Source organism: Sinocyclocheilus grahami, unplaced genomic scaffold (assembly GCF_001515645.1).
Source record: "Sinocyclocheilus grahami isolate Dianchi unplaced genomic scaffold, SAMN03320097.WGS_v1.1 scaffold66.1, whole genome shotgun sequence".
NCBI lineage: Eukaryota > Metazoa > Chordata > Actinopteri > Cypriniformes > Cyprinidae > Sinocyclocheilus > Sinocyclocheilus grahami.
Window position 1 is genome coordinate 1,759,634 of NW_015505245.1, and position 22,903 is coordinate 1,782,536.

General features: G+C 36.9%; 2 protein-coding genes and 1 long non-coding RNA gene across 18 annotated transcripts in view; 2 read left to right on the top strand and 1 right to left on the bottom strand.

Moving 5' to 3' along the window:
• Nucleotides 1-1,658, top strand: part of maptb (microtubule-associated protein tau b) — a 50,065-nt gene extending 48,407 nt beyond the window's left edge. For 12 of the 13 annotated variants that reach the window (XM_016271916.1, XM_016271911.1, XM_016271917.1 and 9 more), the window contains one exon: nt 499-1,658. In XM_016271916.1, the coding sequence (XP_016127402.1) occupies nt 499-714 (216 nt within the window). In that variant the 3' untranslated portion in view covers nt 715-1,658. The remainder of the gene's footprint in view (nt 1-498) is intronic. The other variant, XM_016271912.1, reaches the window with a different exon arrangement.
• A 1,056-nt stretch (nt 1,659-2,714) lies between these two features.
• On the top strand, nt 2,715-5,478 carry LOC107585063 (uncharacterized). The gene is made up of 2 exons (XR_001609212.1): nt 2,715-3,674; nt 4,782-5,478. It is a non-coding gene; the product is annotated as an uncharacterized lncRNA (long non-coding RNA).
• An 885-nt stretch (nt 5,479-6,363) lies between these two features.
• The window catches only part of LOC107585062 (KAT8 regulatory NSL complex subunit 1-like), a 58,742-nt gene continuing 42,202 nt past the window's right edge, over nt 6,364-22,903 (bottom strand). For 2 of the 4 annotated variants that reach the window (XM_016271918.1, XM_016271919.1), the window contains exons 3-15: nt 21,357-21,498; nt 19,656-19,751; nt 19,095-19,207; nt 18,779-18,974; nt 16,706-16,871; nt 14,706-14,888; nt 12,974-13,135; nt 12,694-12,833; nt 12,498-12,616; nt 12,344-12,401; nt 10,562-10,674; nt 9,246-9,501; nt 6,364-8,029 (exon numbers count right to left, since the gene is read on the bottom strand). In XM_016271918.1, the coding sequence (XP_016127404.1) occupies nt 7,796-8,029; nt 9,246-9,501; nt 10,562-10,674; nt 12,344-12,401; nt 12,498-12,616; nt 12,694-12,833; nt 12,974-13,135; nt 14,706-14,888; nt 16,706-16,871; nt 18,779-18,974; nt 19,095-19,207; nt 19,656-19,751; nt 21,357-21,498 (1,978 nt within the window). In that variant the 3' untranslated portion in view covers nt 6,364-7,795. The remainder of the gene's footprint in view (nt 8,030-9,245; nt 9,502-10,561; nt 10,675-12,343; nt 12,402-12,497; nt 12,617-12,693; nt 12,834-12,973; nt 13,136-14,705; nt 14,889-16,705; nt 16,872-18,778; nt 18,975-19,094; nt 19,208-19,655; nt 19,752-21,356; nt 21,499-22,903) is intronic. The other 2 variants (XM_016271920.1, XM_016271921.1) reach the window with 2 other exon arrangements.

A 22,903-nucleotide genomic window follows, 5' to 3' on the forward strand; every position in this document is an offset into this window, starting at 1 on the left:
TGGTTTGTTATGATAGGACAATATTTGGCCGAGATGCAACTATCTGAAAATCTGGAATCTGAGGGTGCAAAAAAAAATCAAAATATTGAGAAAATCGCCTTTAAAGTTGTCCAAATTAAGTTCTTAGCAATGCATATTACTAATAAAAAATTAAGTTTTCATATATTTACAGTAGGAAATTTACTAAATATCTTCATGGAACATGATCTTTACTTAATATCCTAATGATTTTTGGCATAAAAGAAAAATCTATAATTTTGACCCATGCAATGTTCACAAATGTCATTTTCCAATAATACTGTTTTAGTTTGCATTTGATCAAATAATTGCAGCCTTTGTAATAAACTCAGTGATATAAATAATAAATAAATACATCTTAGTGACCCCAAACAATACATACAACCTTTCATTTTATTTTATGCACATATTATCTTACAAAACCTGACAATTGTTCATGTCCATCCAATTTAATCCAAATTCCTCCTTTCCTCCCATCAGATTGAGAGCCACAAGCTAAATTTCCGAGAGCAAGCCAAAGCGCGCACCGACCACGGTGCTGAGATCGTGTGCCGGTCCCCCGACATTTCCACGGATGGATCGCCCCGCCGCCTCAGCAACGTGTCTTCCTCCGGCAGCATCAACATGACCGACTCCCCGCAACTGTCCACGCTAGCTGATCAGGTGTCAGCCTCCCTCGTTAAACTAGGCCTGTGAGCTGCCGGCCCAAACGTGTTGGCAATTGACAAATTGAAAAAAAAAAGTAAAAAATGTATCTCCTTCAGTCCTTTCAAAAGAGGTGCTTGTCGGATTTTTCCTAACTAAAGATTGTCCCAGCGGCTTGTCTGCTTGTGAAATAATTTTTGCCTCCTGGCATGGAAAGACAGGTATTGATGTTATTGGCTTAGTATCCAAAAAAAAAAAAAAAACCGCTACAATTTAAAAGGAGCTGGTGGTGTATTGATCCAAATGGTCATTTACAGCACTGAGTAGCCTGATTTAGTTCGTTTAATACCCCGATTTTTAAAAGAAACAACTGACATTTGCTTTCAAAGCTGTATTTGCTTCGTTGCCTTATTGTGAATGTTTTTATTTACCATAACTTATGCACTCCTGTTTTGACATGCAGCAGTAGGGAAGGCAGACATGCTACTTGGTTTGGAAGGGTGCAATTAATGATACTGGCTATGAATTTAATAGGACAGAAACATTTCAAACGCTCCTAGGTAAAACTTGAGGCAATCAGGCTGTAACGGACACATATTTAACAACAATAGAGGCCTGCTATATAATTATTTCAATCAAATGCGTCAGCGAGCACTATAGTGCATGCTTTGGTGTTTAATAAAAGCTTTTACATTCACAAAACACCTCAATTGTGTGTTCAATCCAAATTAAAACAGTAAAGCTCATTATTCAGATGAGTCTAGGATGCTGTAATTCTAATATCATAGTTTGGAAATTTCGGTACCAGACTTTACCTGTGAATTTTATTAAACTGCACATCCTCATTCATCACCACAGCAAATTCCCAAGGCTTATCTGTCCTCATAAATGCACAGGAAGTTGCATCGTTGAATGAAATCTTGCTTGCTGCCTCTTGATAGAGAAGAAAGCAAATGTCAATATATAAAAATTGAAACAAACTCTTGTACAGGGCTCAACAATAAGGATTTTTGGCTATCTGGACAGTTCAATTTCAACATATTTTGTCTCTAAAAAGAAAAAAAAAAGTTAAAAATGTATCTCCTTCAGTCCTTTCAAAAGAGGGGCTTGTCGGATTTTTCCTAACTAAAGATTGTCCCAGCGGCTTGTCTGCTTGTGAAATAATTTTTGCCTCCTGGCATGGAAAGACAGGTATTGATGTTATTGGTTTAGTATCCAAAAAAAAAAAAAAAACTCTACAATTTAAAAGGAGCTGGTGGTGTATTGATCCAAATGGTCATTTACAGCACTGAGTAGCCTGATTTAGTTCGCTTAATACCCCAATTTTTAAAAGAAACAACTGACATTTGCTTTCAAAGCTGTATTTGCTTCGTTGCCTTATTGTGAATGTTTTTATTTACCATAACTTATGCACTCCTGTTTTGACATGCAGCAGTAGGGAAGGCAGACATGCTACATGGTTTGGAAGGGTGCAATTAATGATACTGGCTATGAATTTAATAGGACAGAAACATTTCAAACGCTCCTAGGTAAAACTTGAGGCAATCAGGCTGTAACGGACACATATTTAACAACAATAGAGGCCTGCTATATAATTATTTCAATCAAATGCGTCAGCGAGCACTATAGTGCATGCTTTGGTGTTTAATAAAAGCTTTTACATTCACAAAACACCTCAATTGTGTGTTCAATCCAAATTAAAACAGTAAAGCTCATTATTCAGATGAGTCTAGGATGCTGTAATTCTAATATCATAGTTTGGAAATTTCGGTACCAGACTTTACCTGTGAATTTTATTAAACTGCACATCCTCATTCATCACCACAGCAAATTCCCAAGGCTTATCTGTCCTCATAAATGCACAGGAAGTTGCATCGTTGAATGAAATCTTGCTTGCTGCCTCTTGATAGAGAAGAAAGCAAATGTCAATATATAAAAATTGAAACAAACTCTTGTACAGGGCTCAACAATAAGGATTTTTGGCTATCTGGACAGTTCAATTTCAACATATTTTGTCTCTAAAAAATACATTTTAATTCTAGATTTTTATTAATGCAAATGATTAGAAATGTAACTCCATGAAAGCTATGAAATTTTACATATAGCTTTTGTTATTGAAAAAAAATGTTTTAGCAACATTTTGTTTCAAATGATCTTTTTACAACTATTTGATGCAAATTATTAAAAATGAAACTGCATGAAAGATTTTTTTTTTTTTTACACAGCTAAATGACATATAATGCAAAACCTTACTGATAATAAATGACAACAATTGCATCATTCTTACGGCGTCTGATACATCGCTTGAAGTTTCCGTTTTCAAAACAAACTGTGTTTTAAAAGGTTTATGAGACCAAATATAAGATGCAGTGACTGCCTTACACAGGCCCCAGATCACATTGTCATCCTTATTGTTGAGCTCTGAAGTAGTTTGCCCTGCACAAGCACCATCCAATTCGAGATATCACTCGGTACATCCTCTCATTGTTTCCTTCAACTTATATCTGTATGGTAATGATGCTTCTGTATTGATGGATTTCAGCTTCTGTGTCTAAAATGCTGTTCCAAAGTATGTGTGTATGGACCAATGCAAAAGACATGAGGGGATTTCAATTCAAAGCACTCAATAAAATAACTAACATCACATCAGGAAATCTCATATTGAGAACAGACAATAGAAAAGTGCCTCCCGGTGTCCATCAGCTACATTCGAGAAGACTGTCTATGTTTTAAAGATTCTCTTTGGTCCAAGATGGATTGAGTCATGTACAGCAGCACAGAGCAGGACATTTCACACACAGCCAAGCTCCCCTCAATACTAAAGCCTGCAATATAGTCATCAAACCAAACCACAACGCTCACACGCTGCACATTCCCAGCATGCAATGGACTTCACCCATGGTCTTGAATATAGTAACCAGTCACCACACCCCTGTCCAACTGTTTAGAAAACGACCTTTACTAGAGCATTGAACTCATCTTAAAACATGAAAAGAAGAAAAAAAAAAAAAGTGGAGGATGATAGAGAAGAAAGCAAATGTCAATATATAAAAATTGAAACAAACTCTTGTACAGGGCTCAACAATAAGGATTTTTGGCTATCTGGACAGTTCAATTTCAACATATTTTGTCTCTAAAAATATACATTTTAATTCTAGATTTTTATTATTTAATGCAAATGATTAGAAATGTAACTCCATGAAAGCTATGAAATTTTACATATAGCTTTTGTTATTGAAAAAAAATGTTTTAGCAACATTTTGTTTCAAATGATCTTTTTACAACTATTTGATGCAAATTATTAAAAATGAAACTGCATGAAAGATTTTTTTTTTTTTTACACAGCTAAATGACATATAATGCAAAACCTTACTGATAATAAATGACAACAATTGCATCATTCTTACGGCGTCTGATACATCGCTTGAAGTTTCCGTTTTCAAAACAAACTGTGTTTTAAAAGGTTTATGAGACCAAATATAAGATGCAGTGACTGCCTTACACAGGCCCCAGATCACATTGTCATCCTTATTGTTGAGCTCTGAAGTAGTTTGCCCTGCACAAGCACCATCCAATTCGAGATATCACTCGGTACATCCTCTCATTGTTTCCTTCAACTTATATCTGTATGGTAATGATGCTTCTGTATTGATGGATTTCAGCTTCTGTGTCTAAAATGCTGTTCCAAAGTATGTGTGTATGGACCAATGCAAAAGACATGAGGGGATTTCAATTCAAAGCACTCAATAAAATAACTAACATCACATCAGGAAATCTCATATTGAGAACAGACAATAGAAAAGTGCCTCCCGGTGTCCATCAGCTACATTCGAGAAGACTGTCTATGTTTTAAAGATTCTCTTTGGTCCAAGATGGATTGAGTCATGTACAGCAGCACAGAGCAGGACATTTCACACACAGCCAAGCTCCCCTCAATACTAAAGCCTGCAATATAGTCATCAAACCAAACCACAACGCTCACACGCTGCACATTCCCAGCATGCAATGGACTTCACCCATGGTCTTGAATATAGTAACCAGTCACCACACCCCTGTCCAACTGTTTAGAAAACGACCTTTACTAGAGCATTGAACTCATCTTAAAACATGAAAAGAAGAAAAAAAAAAAAAGTGGAGGAAGATTGAAGGAACAAAGCTACCTGCTAAAATCTTTTTTTCTAATAGTATTGTGTGGAAGATGTAAAAGATGTACGAATGTGTTCAGAAGATCTTTGCAGCTTTACGCTCATTTGAAAGTGAATGCACTGATTTGACAGAAGAGCTGCCTCTACACAAACTGCATTACTCATTTAGATGTATATCTTGCATTTAGAAATGGGAAAAAATATAATAATAGGTAAAACAGAGGGATAATTTGCATCCAGAATCCACAATATCAGTAAAGGACTTAACTAGTGCCACATGTATCTCTCTCACATGACCCTGAGAAGCTTTAGAGGATTGCTGGAAACCCAACACTGTGGCCGTCCTTTGTACAGCATGCTGCTAACATAAACCTGAGCATTTAGACGCGTGGGGTTAAGCTGAAGAACAGACTTATCAGATCAAATGTTTCAAAATGGCACTGGATAAGGCCTTTTAAGTAATTCTACCCTTTAGCTGTGTTTCAACCGGTTCCGAGGTCTCTCTATCTCTCTCCTCCGTTTCATTACCCGCCTCTGCTCTTCACTTCGCGGTTCTTCTTTCTAGCTTGACAGTTGTGTCGTCTTTATCGTAATGTGTTTTATTAATTGGTTTACACTGATACTCCTTGCTGTAAACGTGAATTTGGAAATAAAGTCCGTATTAAACTGCTTCCTGTGTCCTTTGAGCTTGCTCTTTTGGTTTCCTTTTCCCTTCAGAAGTTCAGAGTATTTACTCAGTGGACGCATCTTATACAGTCATGGTTATAAACACTAGATATACTTAAAGGTACAGTGTCATTTTTTACGCTTGTAAATTTCACATGTGAAAAACCAGTCCAAGACTGTGGAAAAATCGGTTTAAAATCACGAATACTGACATGAGACGAAAAGGTAAGCAGGAGACTAACGAAAGCAGTTTTTAAATGTATATGTAGCGGGTCGCCTCATGTTCAGATCACGTGACAAGACGACGGAACCGAGTAAATCACTAACGGAGATAAGAACTTTTTTTTTATTAAGCTGGTAACAAAGTATATGAATGTGAATGTGCGAAATGCAGCATCATCGCCGCTAGATGGCAGTACAAAGACTAAATAGCTGTCTTTCCAACTGAGTACCTTTCAAAGCATCCTGGTAAGGTCAATAGGAAGCTGTTTCCAGAATGCAAATTTGAAACCGCTATCATCCAAATATTGCTGCTTTAGTTTCAATTATGGTAGATTAAATGCAGTTTTCCCCTCTTCTTTCCAGGCTGCTTCAGCTAAAGTGAACAAAAGTTTTGCAGTTAAAAAAATACAATTATATATATGCAGCCTGGAAAAAAAGAAGGGGAAAAAAAAGTGTTTTTAAGCTTCCTTTTACTGTTTTTGTGATAATTTTACATTTTACCACGTTAATTTTATCCAGATAATTAGTAACCACAACCTTTCTCTGCTGACCTTGAACATTAGTGTGAACAACTGTAATATGTTTGTAAGGGTTTAACATTAAATATGTCAAATGTACAGTGGGTACGGAAAGTATTCAGACCCCCTTAAATTTTTCACTCTTTGCTCCAGTGAGATAAAAGGAATATATTAAGGATTTCTGGTTTACATGACATCCCTTTAACAAGAACAAATGGCTACAATAGCTAGAAACATGTGACGACAGATACAGAGAAGCTACTTATAAAAATCTTAAGTAACTGGTGTCCGCTATTAGACTTGTACATTCGTATTAGTTAAAATAACAGGAAGGCGTTGCAAGCAGTGACTCACTGACTGGGGAACTAACAGAAATCGTTCCTCATCGTTACACAATGGAAAAACGGGGCTGTGACCGCCAGCAACTGAGGAGCCAACGAATGAAAATTTGCCATGTCCTTTCCTATCAAGCACTTCAGCAAACATTATTACTCGAACATCAAGTTACGGGATTCGATGATGGGTGTAGGTACTGCAGATTGTTTTATTAAACCGAGTGTAGACCTGACCAATCAATGGAAGGGCTCTTTTATATAGGGTTAGAACGAAATCGAAGAAAAGCCGAGTCAAGTGGCAGCAAATTTCAGTTTATATTGGAGTGACTGCACGGTTTCTGGACTAACCTGATCATGCACAGCGACGTCAAGTGCTTTAAAATTCACACTAATGCAAGCCCACATGAGAAAGAGCCATCTTGTCTCAAATGTTAGCACATCCTGCACATTCAGGTGCTGATTTTAAGTTCACTGGCAATCGTGTCATGCAAGAGACCAATTAAGTGCTCTAATCAAACGGTGGCGTTTAAAAGGCGCATGAGAGCGACACGGCAGTTTCGTTTTCTGGCACCTGCTCTCTCCGTCACTTTGACAGAAGTGGGGCACAGACAAACCACGGTTTTAACGAGAACATGGGACTGAAATGAAACCAGAAAGTGGAATTTATGAAATTCTCGGGCAAGTTTGTCTGTTTAAAATAATAGGCAGGGAATGTGTAGAGAAAAAGAATTTGAAGTGCTTTCACACAGAAAGAACAAAGACAGGCTTCTGCGCCTTCGTGCAAGTCTCTTGCAATCATTATCATTGGCTTTGTTTTTGCGTTTTATCACTCCAGTATAAACTGCAAACCTGAATGAGTAATTTTAGGTGGGATATTGGAAATATCGAGCCGAGCCCCTCAGTACGACAGCATGTTAAGGGGAAGTGCTCTTCTGCGATATACGATACGTTTCAGAGCTTCTTATTTTGGTTTAGCTCTCAAGCTTCTTTCTTCCTTTTTATTTTTGAAACATATTTTTTCTCCAGTGACCCAAAAGCGAGACTGAATTAAAACTGGTCTTCATATATATCTCCATACAATTCACTAAAAACCGTGAAAGAATTTACTGATGTTTGAATATCAAACAACAGGGACTTTCATTCGTTTTGTTGTTGTTGTTGTTTTTTCCCATCAATGATGCTGCTGTGTCAGGAGTTTGTGAAAGCTGGTGGGCGGGGGGTTCGGTGGGTGGGCAGAGTCTAGGCTTCATCGGTGAGTAGGTTTGGGTGGATTGGTTTGTTTTTGTTTGGCGCCGTCATCGCCGAGAGGTGATGAAGGCCCAGCGTCAGACTCCGATTTGGACGACCTGCTCCCAGACACCCGTCGAATGTTCCTACAGGACCTCTCGCCATCTGGACTGTGTAGGATTTCGCTCTCCTGCTGTGGATCCACATCCAGGGGAAAGGTCCGGCGTTCCCATGGCTGTACCGGCTGGGGAGCCCGTAGGGACAAACAGAGACACACCAAGTAAATATCTGAACACAGAATAACCAAAAGGTTGTCTGTTTCCTCATTCCTCTGAGGAAACAGATTATAGTGACCAAAATTATCACGGTTATCAGTATTATCATGGTATTGTTAAAATGTGCTGGAGATGTTCAAAAAATACAGACACATAAATCACTTCCAAGTTTTATATTTAAAAATCAGCACACAACAAATAAAATGACTTTTTGCATAATCACTAAAAGGATAACATTACCAATGATGTTCGGATTTTAAATGACAACTTGACTGACTGACTTTAATAGCATGTTGAAATATCTAATGTAAATGTTCAAATAAAGCTTTGAAAAAGTTTCATAAAAAAGGTAAACCTCACATTTCAGCCTTTAAACAAAGAAAAGAGTGAAGTCAAAATGAAAATTGATTAATAAATGATTATATGTATTTTATCTGCTCCATAAATAATTCTAGATAACTTATCTGAATTGTTTAAATGTGTAGAATCCACATAAGCTTGTTTTTCATCAAGGGCATGCAAATTTGGTCCGTTTTTGGCCGGACAGAAACTGCACACAGGCTGAATGTAAATATAAGTCTCTGTAAATCCACTCTCTGACAGCAGGTGGCGCTTATGGAAAAGCTGAATTAGAGCTGTTTCCAGTAACCTCCGTGGACAAAGCAGTATTGCGATTAAGAACACTTTGTTTAGGTATTACATGGAGCGAAGATGAAAACAAAATGCCATCAAATCGTTTCTGAAGACAGTCAGAACCTTCAAAGGTACAATCATATAATTAATAAATTCATATATTCATTTGTATAATTCCCTTAGCACTCATTTAAAACCTCCCAGCTTTTACGCCCTGCTTTCACTCAAAACGAAACTACTCTGCCGCTGTGCGCACGTGAGACTGTTACTTAAAACTGTGCTTTATGCTGGACAGTATTTATTTATCGGGAGTTGTTCAAATCGCGGTAATCTAATATGGTTTTAATGATAATTAAAATATGAAACCGTAATACTAACCGTGGGGAATTTTTATCATGATTTATCGTCAAACTGGTAATCGTTACATCCCTAAAATGTACTGCAGTACAACTGAACACATGTGAATTTGAATGTACAATAAAGCCTCTAGCTTTATCTGAAACACTAGTCAACATAAATTCTAGGAAATGTACCCATGCTTCTTCTATATCAGGAGCCTACCATTTCCTCATAGGTATCTGGGGTGGAGCAGCGCGTGTCCTCATTGGACAGCAGTCGTTGGGAGTCTCTGTAGCCGGGCGTGTGGAGGCCGGACAGCATCAGCATCTCTGGACTGACAGGGCTGGATGGAGATGCCACCGAGTTGTAATCATGCAGCATGTGGAAATGTGCCGTGTCTGGAGACGAGGGCTGTGGTGTGGAGGGGTTTGTGCCACACAGCAAGGGGGTTGTCCGTCCGTCCACAGACTTGTATGACCTGTGGAGACAAAGATTAGCGCTGGTCATCATGTGTGTTCAGACTTGGCAGGTTTGATTTGATTAAAACAAACTCTAGTGCGATTGCTCCATTAGTGCGGTGAATAAATGTAAACGCTGCCATCCAAACCTTGGTGCACACCAAACAAGAAAAGATGTGGTTTGACAGAAATATGAATGCAACACAGACCAACGACATCTAAACTAACCAAAACCTATTACAGATTTGGAACTGCCATGTCCTTGAAGCAGATCTTTCTTTGTGGGTGGAACAGAGGATTTCCTGGCACCGTTTTGACTTCTTTACACATTTTATAAATTCTTGGGTGTGTTCTCAGCTTGTAAAAATTCCACCATGTGTACACACATACAACGAGTGTTTAGCCCTGCACACAGCATTATTTTGGATGTTTGGTAAGATCTGTTGCAAAATATACATCATAAACGTTGCCCAATCGGGTTATGACCATATGTAACCCTGTCTGTGAAAACCCAGCTAAAGTCCTTTTTTTGGCAATTTACTATTTTCTATATAAAATCATCCTTCATAAGGTAAAGAACATTCTGTGAAAATGTAACACTGATATCATTATTACTGACTAAGACCATGTCAAAGATTGAAATCATAGTGAAATCAATGGTTGAAATCAAACTTTGATGCTTGTTATCTCATAATTAGATTTTGAGACTTTAGCCTGGATTTCACAGAGAGGGTCACAAATCTTCATGCCTTTGGTTTTGTATCTTTAGGTTTGGTGTTAGAAATGACAGTGTGAACCAGGACTAAATGTACGTAACACCCCATCAGTGGAACCCGAGGTGACATCGATGTAATGCTTATTGCTTCAATAAGCTCTCAATATACTGTTGAGGTAAGCGAACTGCCTGTAGTCTTTTTTCATAGCAATTCTTCTCTCATGTTTAAAACTGGCAGGCTACTCATTTGGCATCATGAAGTACAAAATGGACAGCCGCAGACAGTTACAAAGTTGTTAATCAGGAGAAATTGCACTTGATCCTAAAAAGGGCAGAGAAAAGCATTTCGAGTTGTGTTGCCCCACCTGCTGCCCCTTCTCTTTGCGATGTTGCTGGCAGTCCAACTCCAGCGAGAGCGCTCCTGCTCCTCACACGGAAGGTGAAGCTGAGAGAACGTGACGTCAGAGAGATCCTCAATCTGAGACAATGAGAGAAGGTCATTAAAAACGTACACCGGGCAGTATTCAGGGCTACAGGCTATAAAAAAATTAAACATTAACAAGCCAAATCACAAACTACAGAATCACTTGATAAAGATGTTTGTTAAGAAGCACTTCACAGGGATTAAAGTTCCGTCGCTACGACGGATTTCCGTCAGTTCATAAAGAGAGTCACTTGCTTCATTCCTGAATGATTCAGCTGTTCGAACAAATCAATTGAATGAATGATTCAGTGATAAAATCAGTGACTTGCCGCCACCTGCTGGTGGATTTAGTTGAATTTTTTGCATATAATTTCAGTTATTTAAATCATATTTCTGTATTCAAAATGTTATTTAAAACAATCTCCACATGAATTTATAATTGCTCTCATGCTACCTCTGAGCCTCATTAAACGTCTGAAAATGTACCAAAAAAAGCCACTTTTTTGTTCTTCTGTGCCACCTCTGTAGTACAAATTAAATTATTAATACTAATTTCATATGATTGGTAAATTATTTGTCTTATTCTACATATTGTTTTAAATAGACATTTTAAAAAGTTTATAAACGTAAATTTTTGAATTTGACAGATGAAAATGACGCCATTACAAAGGTAAAGAGAAAATACTCCTGTAAGTCACTTTAAGGAGTCAAATGTCAGCTTGTATTAGGAAGGCTAATTTTTTTATCAGAATGTTTGATTATTGATCAGAAGGTGCTCCTAAATATTTAAATTACGAGGACAAGCGCTCCTAATTACAAGAAGAAAAAACGGCTCAAACTGGGTGTTTGGTCTAAGAAAAATTTTCAGTCAAAAGATTTTTTTTTGTTGTTGCTTTAACCCCTGCAATATAATAAGTAGAAGACAAATACCAATCATATAAAATTATTATAAATAAATTTATTTTTTACTACAGAGGTGGCACAGAAGAACACAAAAGCGGCTTGTAGGTACATTTTCAGACGTTTAATGAGGCTCAGAGGTAGCATGAGTGCAATTAAATTAATAAATTCATGTGGAGATTAATGTTTTAAATATAAAATTTTGAATACAGAAATATGATTTAAATAACTGAAATTATAGGCTAAAATGAAACAATCTGCCAGCAGGTGGCGGCAAGTCACTGATTTTATCACTGAATCATTCATTCAATTGATTCATTCAAACGGCTGAATCATTCAGGAATGAAGCAAGTGACTCTCTTTATGAACTGACAGAAATCCGTCGTAGCGACAGAACTTTAATCCCTGACTTCAGTACGTATTTTAATATTTTAACAATATTTTTTTAATCTACCAACAGTCTGCCAACAGTTTGATTCAAAACGCTAACGTCACAAAAGGTTTGAGGCTGTTTTGTGAATCTTTTTGACTCATTAAAAAGAATCAGCTCATAAGAGTCATTTTTCAGGAATCAGACATTATGTGTTGACACTAGTTAATCATATTTGACAAAACTGCTTTCCAGACTGTCTAGATTTGTATTACATTGTCAGCCAATTTAGATCTTAAAACCTAATGAGCTGCCTACCAAGAAAGCATTTTGGGGCATCATCATCCTGCTTAATGTAACAAACCGTTAACACCCTAAATGTCTAGGTATGCAGCTTACGGGCTTGAAACACAGCCTAAAATAACTGTTGGGTGACCAATTGCAAGGCCGTACCTCCACAGCATCATCCTCTTCAGATATTGGTTTTGCAAAAGTGTCCACTTCTCGCCAACTGCGATTAAAAAGCAAAGGGCAGCATATTTAGTAGTTAAAGAACAATTCTTTGAATATATGAGGCAGGTATGGATAGACAGCTTGTGTCTCTGACCTTGGGGTAAGGATCTCTTTGTACTGTAGTTTCTCCACTCGGGTGGTGGCGGCCACAGACATGGGGATGACGATGTTATTGATGTCAAATGGGCTCTCTCCTCTCCGTCGGCGAATAGTCTGAAAGAATCACATACAGGCCTAAGCAACTTGATCTCAAGAGTTTACACAAACAGATGCTTTGAAGAGCATCTTACGGCAGTGCTGCTGTTGAGGTGGAGAGGTGTGGAGGTCTCGGAGATTGACGGCTGTCTCATCAGAGGACTGTGGGTGGGTGTGTTGAGAGCAGACAGAGATGGGCATGGACTCCCCACGTCCATATTCAACTTTGGAGCATCTATAGACAAACCAAAGACAGTGCTGAGTCACAGGACTTAACTCGATGAGTTAGAGGGAGATGGAAGTAAACGTGACTGAAGCGATTAAAAGAATGAATGAGGAGGGGAAAAAAAATGAATGAATGAATGAACAACATACTCTCAGTACGGTCCAGCGAGGGTTCACGAGGTCTCTTTTGGCCGTGAGTCCTGTCAAAAGAACTGCTCTGGTGGAAAGGCCTGCGAGAGTCATGTTTACTGATTGGGATGTCTAACTGCTGCTGAAAGACCTTCTCTGAGCGAACCTTAGGATGCGACGAACCTGAGAGAAATGGCAAACAGGAAGATTGATGAATTGATGAAGAGGAAACAATTTTTTTTTTATCTTAATCTCTGCATATTTTGATGTTTTACAGAGTTTAGCATTTGTAGCATTTTTTACATTACATTTATTTGTAACTTCTCTTTTAATCGTTACTGTTAACCATTTTACATTTGTTTTCAGTTACTCTGCATCCGTCGTCTTTGATTATATAAATTTTGTTTGGTTTAAGCTTCTCTTTCTACCTTATTTCTAATTTATCTTTTAATCTGTATGGTTTTCCATTTAAATCTTTAGTTTTTTCATATTTGTGTTGCGTTTCACTTATTGTTTTGCCATTATATATTTTTTTTGTCTAATTCCATTTATAAAGTCAATGTTATCCTTTATCAGGTACTCTATGTATTTTCACCGTTATTCATTTTAATGTGCAATTATTTACACTCGCATTTTTTACATTACATTTATTTGTAACTTCTCTTTTAATCGTTACTGTTAACCATTTTACATTTGTTTTCAGTTACTCTGCATCCGTCGTCTTTGATTATATAAATTTTGTTTGGTTTAAGCTTCTCTTTCTACCTTATTTCTAATTTATCTTTTAATCTGTATGGTTTTCCATTTAAATCTTTAGTTTTTTCATATTTGTGTTGCGTTTCACTTATTGTTTTGCCATTATATATATTTTTTGTCTAATTCCATTTATAAAGTCAATGTTATCCTTTATCAGGTACTCTATGTATTTTCACCGTTATTCATTTTAATCTCTTAAGGATATTTTTAAGGTTATTTCATACTACTCTACTTGTTAATTTATCTTTTTTTTCTTTCTAATTTCATTTTTAATATTTAATAACATCCTTTCTTTGCCAGTATACTTTATTTTATGTAATGTACATAGTTTTGCAATATTTTTCTTGGACATCTGCTAATTGTTTTTGCAAAATGAATATGATTGTCATGCCAACATCTCTCAATAAATTGGACTAAATACACAACTACCAATAATAGTAATACATTTCTTTATATTACACATGACTCAACTCTACAATATATAGTACTACATCTGGACGTCTTTCAGAGTTCTATAATTCATACATGGAATATAAAAGAAACAAATGGAGTCAGCAACTGTGGCTGGACTTATATGATGCCAGAAATAACTGCTGAGTCACTGCGACGAGCGTCTGGCAGAGAGCACCTAATGACGGCCAGACACTCACAGGTCACTTTAACTGCCCATGAGGGCCGTCACATTTAGACCAGATTTAGATTCTCCTAAAGGTGTGAAAATTTGCCTCCATTACAGAAAAAACAGCTCCTGACATTTCAGATGCTGAGGAAGCAGGGGATTTTCACCCACAATTTTGTATACTGCCAAAGTCGTGGCCTAGATGTTAGCATGCACGATACAGTCATTCTGAGCCACAGTGCTCATGCAGGGCACCCAGGTTTGACTCTAGCTCCCTTAACTTTTCCTATTTCCTTTCCATTTTCAATTTTAATAAAAGCCCTTTAAGGCAAATAAATGAGGTGTTTTGGTGTCTCTTGTAGTTGTTTTCACACTCACGGACTGTGGAGAGGAGAGAGCTGGCGAGCTTGTGTTTGTCTTTGGATGACGGGTCTGAGATGCGGCTACCCAAACACAACTTGTGCTTGAGCGACATCTTCTTGATGGGCTTGATCTTCTCCAGAAGACGATTCTGCCAGTGTCCCTTCAGCACACGCTGCATATGTAGATTCATCATCACATCTGAGAGAGCAGACGACAGAGTTTATCATCTGAAACATGGTCTTGCATTGTCAGAAACCCAGGCTTCCAGGTAGATCATGTCATCTGTTCCTCTTCCTAATCTGTCATCAACATGTAATAACTTTCTCCACCTCCAAAAAAAACCTGGCAGACATCAAGTCTTGTAATTTGTTTCAATTCCAGATAGACAAGTCTCACATAACATATTCCTTGTTGAATATCCTGTTTCACTTTAAAAAAAACATCAGATAGTGAAAGTAAAATCGGTTCAAGCTGGCTTTAAGTCCTCTAAGTGATTTTTTATTTATTTTTTAATCCAATTTTCATTGATGGGACAGAAACAGCAAAAAGAGGTCAGGTAATTATGGGAAAAAAGGGTGAAAATACATTATATTTACGTGTAACATTTCATACACAAGTCAAAGTGTAAATTCAAAATGCTTCAAATATTGATTAAAAAAATGAATAACCATTAAGGTTACTTTTAAGGTGCTCTGTTAAAGCGCAGTTGTACATTTAAATACTGGGTGTAATATAGATTACTAACAACATGCTTATAAGGTTAGAGGTAGGATTAGGTTTGTTTTAGGGTTATTGCATGTTAATCAGCATAATTTTCTGTTCTTACTGTAGTAAGCATATGCAATGTGTAAAAATTACATTGTTAAAGTGTTACCCATATTAAAAGATTTAAATAAATAATTAATTAAAAGGAAATCAAAGGTATAAATTAAAATGTGTATGAGAGAGATAAGAGGACAATTATGTGCATTCTCTTAGAATCAAACCAAACACCATTTGACATAAATCTCATTCAAAAAGGCTTTTCATCCTTTGGCTACTGTACTAATGTGAATAGTGATGACAATTCTCTGCAAACATCAGTGACACAAAGTGTCATGAGTAAAATCTCCATCAGAGGGCATCAGAGCTCGACTCTAGTATTCATTGTTCCGAGGTTCCTCTTCCTTTTTCCCCCTCCATCTACATGGTGTCACCTGCCTCTTTTACGCCCATCATTCATTTGCACAATAGACACCAGATTCGAGAGGACAACCGGTTCATATTAATGAGGGAAAATACATCTCTCTCAGCTAGTCTGACTAAGCTAGCTGCTACTAGTTATCACTGCAAAGGTCAGGCAGACGAATGCTTGATCAGCTAATCCTGATCCAATATCAGCTCCTCAAATCTAATGTGGCAATACTTACCTTAAATACTACAATTTAACGTTGGGGGGCCACCACCGTTACACTAATGCTAATGAATTTTCACAGACACGAAAAGAAAAACTGTTCTGAAATCTTGGCACTAATGACCTGCTCTAAACCCAGAGCAGCCTACAGGTTATTTTAAGAGGTGCAATCACCAGATCCAGAATAATTAACACTTAAGTTAACACTTAGTTGTTATACAGTGGGAAAAAAAGCCTTTATTAAAACTCCTCATCCTCGAGGCAGTCTGTGGGAAATGAACAGCGGGGATAGATACTTCAGCCATCTGTGTTACGCGACGATCCGCGTGACGCAACTGTCGTCATCAGAAGTGTCCGTGGACGTCCGCACAAGCGGTCCACATGCAGCCCAATTTTGTGACCGCGTGGATGGTAAGCATACAACAGTGAAGGTGTGAGGGGAATGTTGAGACAGAATGAGTCTACTAAGTGGTGCTGTGCATGTATCGAACTCGTCCATTTGCGCTCATGAGCAGAACAAGGGAAGGGCCTTAATGCTGTCACTGTTTTTGTCTACATACATGTGTGCATACCAGAAAGAATGAGAGAAACAAGCAATTAAAGGACAGGGGTGTGTCCTCACCGTCTGTAAATGAGAGGATGGGGTGAACGCAGGGGTCGAACTGCGCCAGTCTGTCCAGTAGAGGGAGCTGGTGCTGGGTGTCTGCAGGAGGGAGAGCACGTCCACTGCACATCACGCACTGAGCGTTCAGCTCACAGCCACAGCGAGGAGCCACTGACCTCTGAGCCTGACAGAGAGAATGACAAGCACAGAAGATAGTGTAGATGTATGAATGATAAAAAAAATTAAATGGTATGAAAAAAATATAAAATAGAAACACATCAGCCCTGCATTGATACACGACTGCACAAAAGATTAAATATTCAATGAAACTAATACTTTTATGGAGAAAGGTGAACTGATCAAAATAAACAATATATATAAATGCTTTGTGACCAAAGAATAGTGAAAACACGCATTACCATTTCCACAAATAATTTATAATATAACAACTGTTTTCAACATTAAGATGATGATGAAGTAGCAGCAGCAGTAGAAGAATAACAGCAATTATTAATCTTAGTTAATGTTGATTTCAACATTTACTAACACATTATTAAAATTAATGTTATTGAAAGGACCTGAGCTAACATGGACTAACAATGAACAGTTATATTTTTATTAACTAATGTTAACAGAGTAATACTATAACAAATGTATTGCATTAAATATAGTTAACAAATGGAACCTTATTGTAAAGTGCCATTTTTGAACTATAGATGATCTTGCGTAACAATTTATCAATACATAATAGTGTATCGACAGATACTAACAAATATTTACTGAATGAACGCAAGTTTTTTTTCTCCCCTAAACGTTTTGCAGCCTTAAATTCTGAATAGTGTATTTAAGACATTAAAGATTTGTGAACACGCTTGCACATTGTTATTTTGTGTGCAGCAGCAGAAAAAAGCTTAACATCAAATAAACAAACAAGGGGGTCTGAAAATATATTATAAAGAGAGAGAGAGAGAGAGGTATAGAACATGACTTATATATTACTCCTTGTGCTCAAAAAACAAAAACAAGAAATATAAAACAGCATGCATGGATCATCATCAAATATGCTTTTTATTCATCTTAAAAAAAAAAAAAAAAATCCAGTCTTTCAAGTGCCGTCCACTGTGATCTTGCTTTTTGTGACCGAAATCTCTGGAGCACCAGCATCCAAAATGTATATCTGGCAATGATGAGCCTTTCCCTTTGTCTACGTTTACTTGAGTCAACCCTTCCAACCTGATGCTCACTCAAATCTCTGCAGCAGATGACCACACACGGATCCTGAGCTGCTGTCCCAGTTTTGCATGTGGCAGGTTCCCTAGCGCTCATTCACTATATTGACAGTTTTTAAGAAAGCTAAAATGAATAATAAAAGAGCTTTAAAGTATGTATCTATTGCATGTCTCTCTATTTGCATGTACATATTTTCAAGAATAATTTATATCTTTAGTACAATGACAATATAAATACCAATAATACTTTTACTCACTCACACACACACACACACACACACACACACACACAACTGCACTAAAGATATGACAAATTATTCTTAAAAATATTTGCATCCAAAGATGCAAGATATACAACAAATTCTTTCCCTTGTAAGGTAATTATTATATTTGGAGGATAAAACTTGCTTTAGTCAACCATTTGTCATTCACAGCAACTTGAAACACATTAAATGACAGCAGTGACAGTTCTGGAGCAGTACTGTGATCTCTGTGACACTGCTTCTATTTAATCTGTAACCTTTGTAAAAAGCCCACTGGGACCTTAATGAGCTCACTACATCTCGAGTAAAACACTTCCACAGGTGACATTGAAAGAGCTTGTTTTTGCCGCCTCACACACCTCTCGCTCGCTACTTTCATACCTAGTGACCTTCACCGACATGTCATGTAAAAAAATTGTCTCTTTTTATTCAGAGACTAAAAGGGGGGGTTTAAAGGAGAGGTAAAAAAAAATCTACATTTGTCATTAGTGAACAGTTTTAGTGCAAATGTGTTATGTGGTAAGTTTTAAGTGTAATAAGCCCTCTCTGCTCAAAACCACCAACCTCTTGATCTTGAGAAGGAACACGATTCTCCTTACCTTACGATTGAGACTGGTGAGTGAGCCGGGCCGGAGGACTCTGCGTTTCCTGCATGAGAGCAGTGGACGAGTGCGGGCCGCGACGCATGTGTTGTCGTGTGCACGGGAAGCCTGAGGGCCCATCTCCAGCTTCTGCTGGGACTCAGAGCGGCTCTGCTCGTCTCGGTCCAAGGTGACAGGGGAACTGGGCCGTAAGCTGAATGAGGAGAAGAAATCATCTTGAATGAACATGACAATAAAAGCGACATTTCTCCTTTTCAATGAGGGGAAAAAAAATGAATGAATGCACATTTAAATGATATTTGATCTTTCATACCTGTTGATAACACCATTGACCTGTCTCACAGCTCCACAGCTTTTCCTCAAGCCTGTTTCTGTGATGATAGCATTGGATGATACAGATGTTTCCACTGCAACAGTATCATGCTCCTAAAAACACAAAAAACAAACAAATGCGATGTTGGAAAGCACATTCCACCAATTTTGCCCCTGAGTTGGTCTGGACGAGTTGAATGGTTCTTGCTGCATTTCTTCACTACTCTGAATGGATGAAAAGGTCAGCAGTGCTTTGCATGTGACAGACAAAAGGACCGAGTGTTTGTAGCCCCTCTTCTCAATTCTCTCGCTCAACAATCTCAGCATTCTCTAAGGCTATGCGTGGGCCCGTATCATGAGCACTTTATCTGTTTGTGTGGGAATTAAACACACTAATGGGTCTTTTATTATAGATAACTCATTACTTATAATATGGTGTAAGAGAAAATAACATGTATTGGTCTTACATGATAGTTTAGATTGAGTTCAGGACTATGCTGTCTGTCTAGTAGTTTGTTTAGGGTTTTTCAGTGTGGTCATGGGTCTGTGCTCCTGGTCTTACCCGTGGGACAGGGCAGGTAATGGTCTCTGTCCTTGAGTCACTGTTGTCTTCTGGTACTGACTCACACACTGAGCTCTCCCCAAGTACAACAGAGCCCTATTAAGGCACAAACACCGACAAATTATAGACCAGAACTTGGAGACAGTGTTTTCGCTCCAATCAAAATGGTCTCAACCTTTCTCTTTTAGATTTTCTAAAAACAAGTTCCTCACTGCAGAGACAGCAGAACAAACATTTACCTGCAGTAACAAACAACAGAAGATCTGCAATCTGATGCTAGTGTGTTATGCACACAATTTAAATAACTTTTGAGATAAGAATCTGTGCATTTTACACACACACACACACGATCAAAAGTCTGGGATCGTAATTTTCTTATTTTGCTTTAAGAATTTAAAGAAATTAATACTTTTACTCAGCAAGGATGTGTTAAATTGATAAGTGACATTGTTAGAAAAGATTTACATTTTGAATATGCTGTTTTTTTATTTTTTATTCAAAGAATCCTGAAAAAAGTATCACAGGTTCCAAAAAAATATTGAGCAGCACAACTGTTTCCAACATTGATAATACATCAGAATGATTTGAAGGATCATGTGACACTGAAAACTGGAGTAATAATGCTGAAAATTTAGCTTTGCATCACATGAATAAATTATATTTTTAAGTATAATAAAATAGAAAACTGTTGTTTTAAATTGTAATTTCACAAAATTGCTGTTTTTTTCTGTTTGATCAAATAAGTGCAGCCTTGATGAGCAAAATATACTTCTTTAAACAAACATATTTTTGCTCTTTAGAAAATAACAGAAGCAAGGTTTTTGTTTAAAATAGCTTTTTACAGTCAACCTAAAAATAATAATGCTGAAAATTTAGCTTTGCATCACATGAATAAATTATATTTTTAAGTATAATAAAATAGAAAACTGTTGTTTTAAATTGTAATATTTCACAAAATTGCTGTTTTTTTCTGTTTGATCAAATAAGTGCAGCCTTGATGAGCAAAATATACTTCTTTAAACAAACATATTTTTGCTCTTTAGAAAATAACAGAAGCAAGGTTTTTGTTTAAAATAGCTTTTTACAGTCAACATTACATTTATCAACACAAGTCTCTTTTGCTCAGCAATGTTGCAATTATTTGATTAAAAAATACAGTAAAAACAGTAATATTGTGAAACATCTTTAAGCATGACTGTTGAAATGAAATGGTAACACTTTAAAATAAGAGTCCATTTGTAACATTAAGATTAATGAAAGCTGTGTAATGAAAGTATTGTTCCTTGTTAGAGTGTGTTAATTTCAACATTTTTATTATTACTACTACTACTACTAGTAGTATGGTTCAGTACTGTTTTTTTTAAATAAAGAATTATTTTAGTTTTTGTTCAGTATCCATTTGAAAAACTATCGGTTAATTAATCGGTATCGGCCAGTGTGGTCCAACCTAGCTATCGGTATCGGCAAAATCCACTATCGGTCGACCTCTAATCTCTATACATATCCACAATTTCAATACATTTCATGTAGAATCAGAATGATCTTAAAACAGCCATAATTTCACATTTCAGACAAATAGTGCCAAATCATGATGATATTCACTAAAGTATTTGTTTGTGTTTAAATCACACAACGAAAACAAGCTGTAAAAGTGTCAGTTTTTACAGGACGGCACAAAGTGAACAAAGTAAACGTGCACACCTTGCTGGAGCGGATTTGTCTGTAAATGTCGGTCTGTTGGCGTATACGGTACTCCAGATCCGAGACTTGGGCCTGCAGCCAGTTCCAGTGACTGATGATGGCAGCTCGGTCAACGGCATAACGGCCTTCTGCTCTCCTACATCTGGAAAACACAGAAATATACTGGTTACAATTCACAGCAAGACTTTATTCATGTTTTAGGAAATATCTGTCTTCATAATTAGCATTCACACTGAAGTTTTAGCTAAATGCACAAATGCATCCCCATTGACTTTTCTTCTAAAAGACAGGTAAGAAGTTGCTCTAATAAGTTATATCATGGTACTTATGTGGATAATGAGTTATAATTTCAGTAAATTTCAGACGAAGTTCCTCACAATTTCCAGTCCTGTGTCTACCGTCAATAGTTTAAAAAAAAAATTTTTTTATAAAGAGTAAGGTATACTGATGTGGAATGAAAAACATCAAGTAACCTTTGTCTGCTGGTTATCGCCTCCCCACAGCACATAAGTGACATGGAAGTGTGAAAACAAAACAGAGAAACAAAATCTGACAGGAAGTTGACCAAGAACATAATTTCCATCCAAAACTTCCTCTAGATGTTTGTGTGTGAGAGAATTTAGCAAGCCACTTGACACAGGCCATTCAGTGAGACTTTTCCCATAAAAACACTCAACTTACTCCCTTTAAACGTCACAAAAAATGAAAAGATATAATAACAGGGTCAAGCACTGTCAAAAATGCACCGAATTGACCTCTGACCTCTTTACATTAGCCCCAGTACATTCTTGCATAAACTCTGCTCTCTCAGCTCTTGCAGTGAGGCAACATAAACCAAGTAAAACCAGTGCACATTACTGAAAATAAAAAGATTGCAAAATACGAGGAGAAATAAACATTTTTCATCTGAAGTACAACAACATGACTCAAGATTTCCCTGAATCAGAGAGAGAGCGAGTTCCTGTTTTTGCTCTACTTCAACAACGAAAATGAATGTATAGGGTAAACGTACCTATTAAGCTCACCAAAATCTACATCGAGACATTTATAGTGCACAAGATATTGGTTTCAGTACAAAAAGTTATGTTAAAATAAAATATTAATCTCTCACACAAACATATTTAATTTTATTTTAAATGACAAAAGCATTTCAATTAAGATATACATCATTAAATGCAAAAAAATCTGTCTGTGCTTAATGGGTACATGTTTGTACCCTTTACGCACACCCCTGTTCCCAATAAGCTCACATCATGTTTAATTAAAAATTATTGTTTATTTTAAGGAAAATTTTTAATGAATAATTGTAAAAATATATATTTTTAAGGTACAAAGTCAATCACAAAAAAAACTGAACACTAAAATAAAGCAACAAGACATTCAATTTGATCAGTTATATATTCATAATGAAGTGTCATTTAAGCACATTGCAACATCTATACTAGTCCACGTTCAGCTAAGTAACACATGTGATTTTCATAGTAGTGTACCCTTTAAGCTCACCTTAAAATAATATGAAATCTTTAAAAATTACAGCAGTGTAAAAC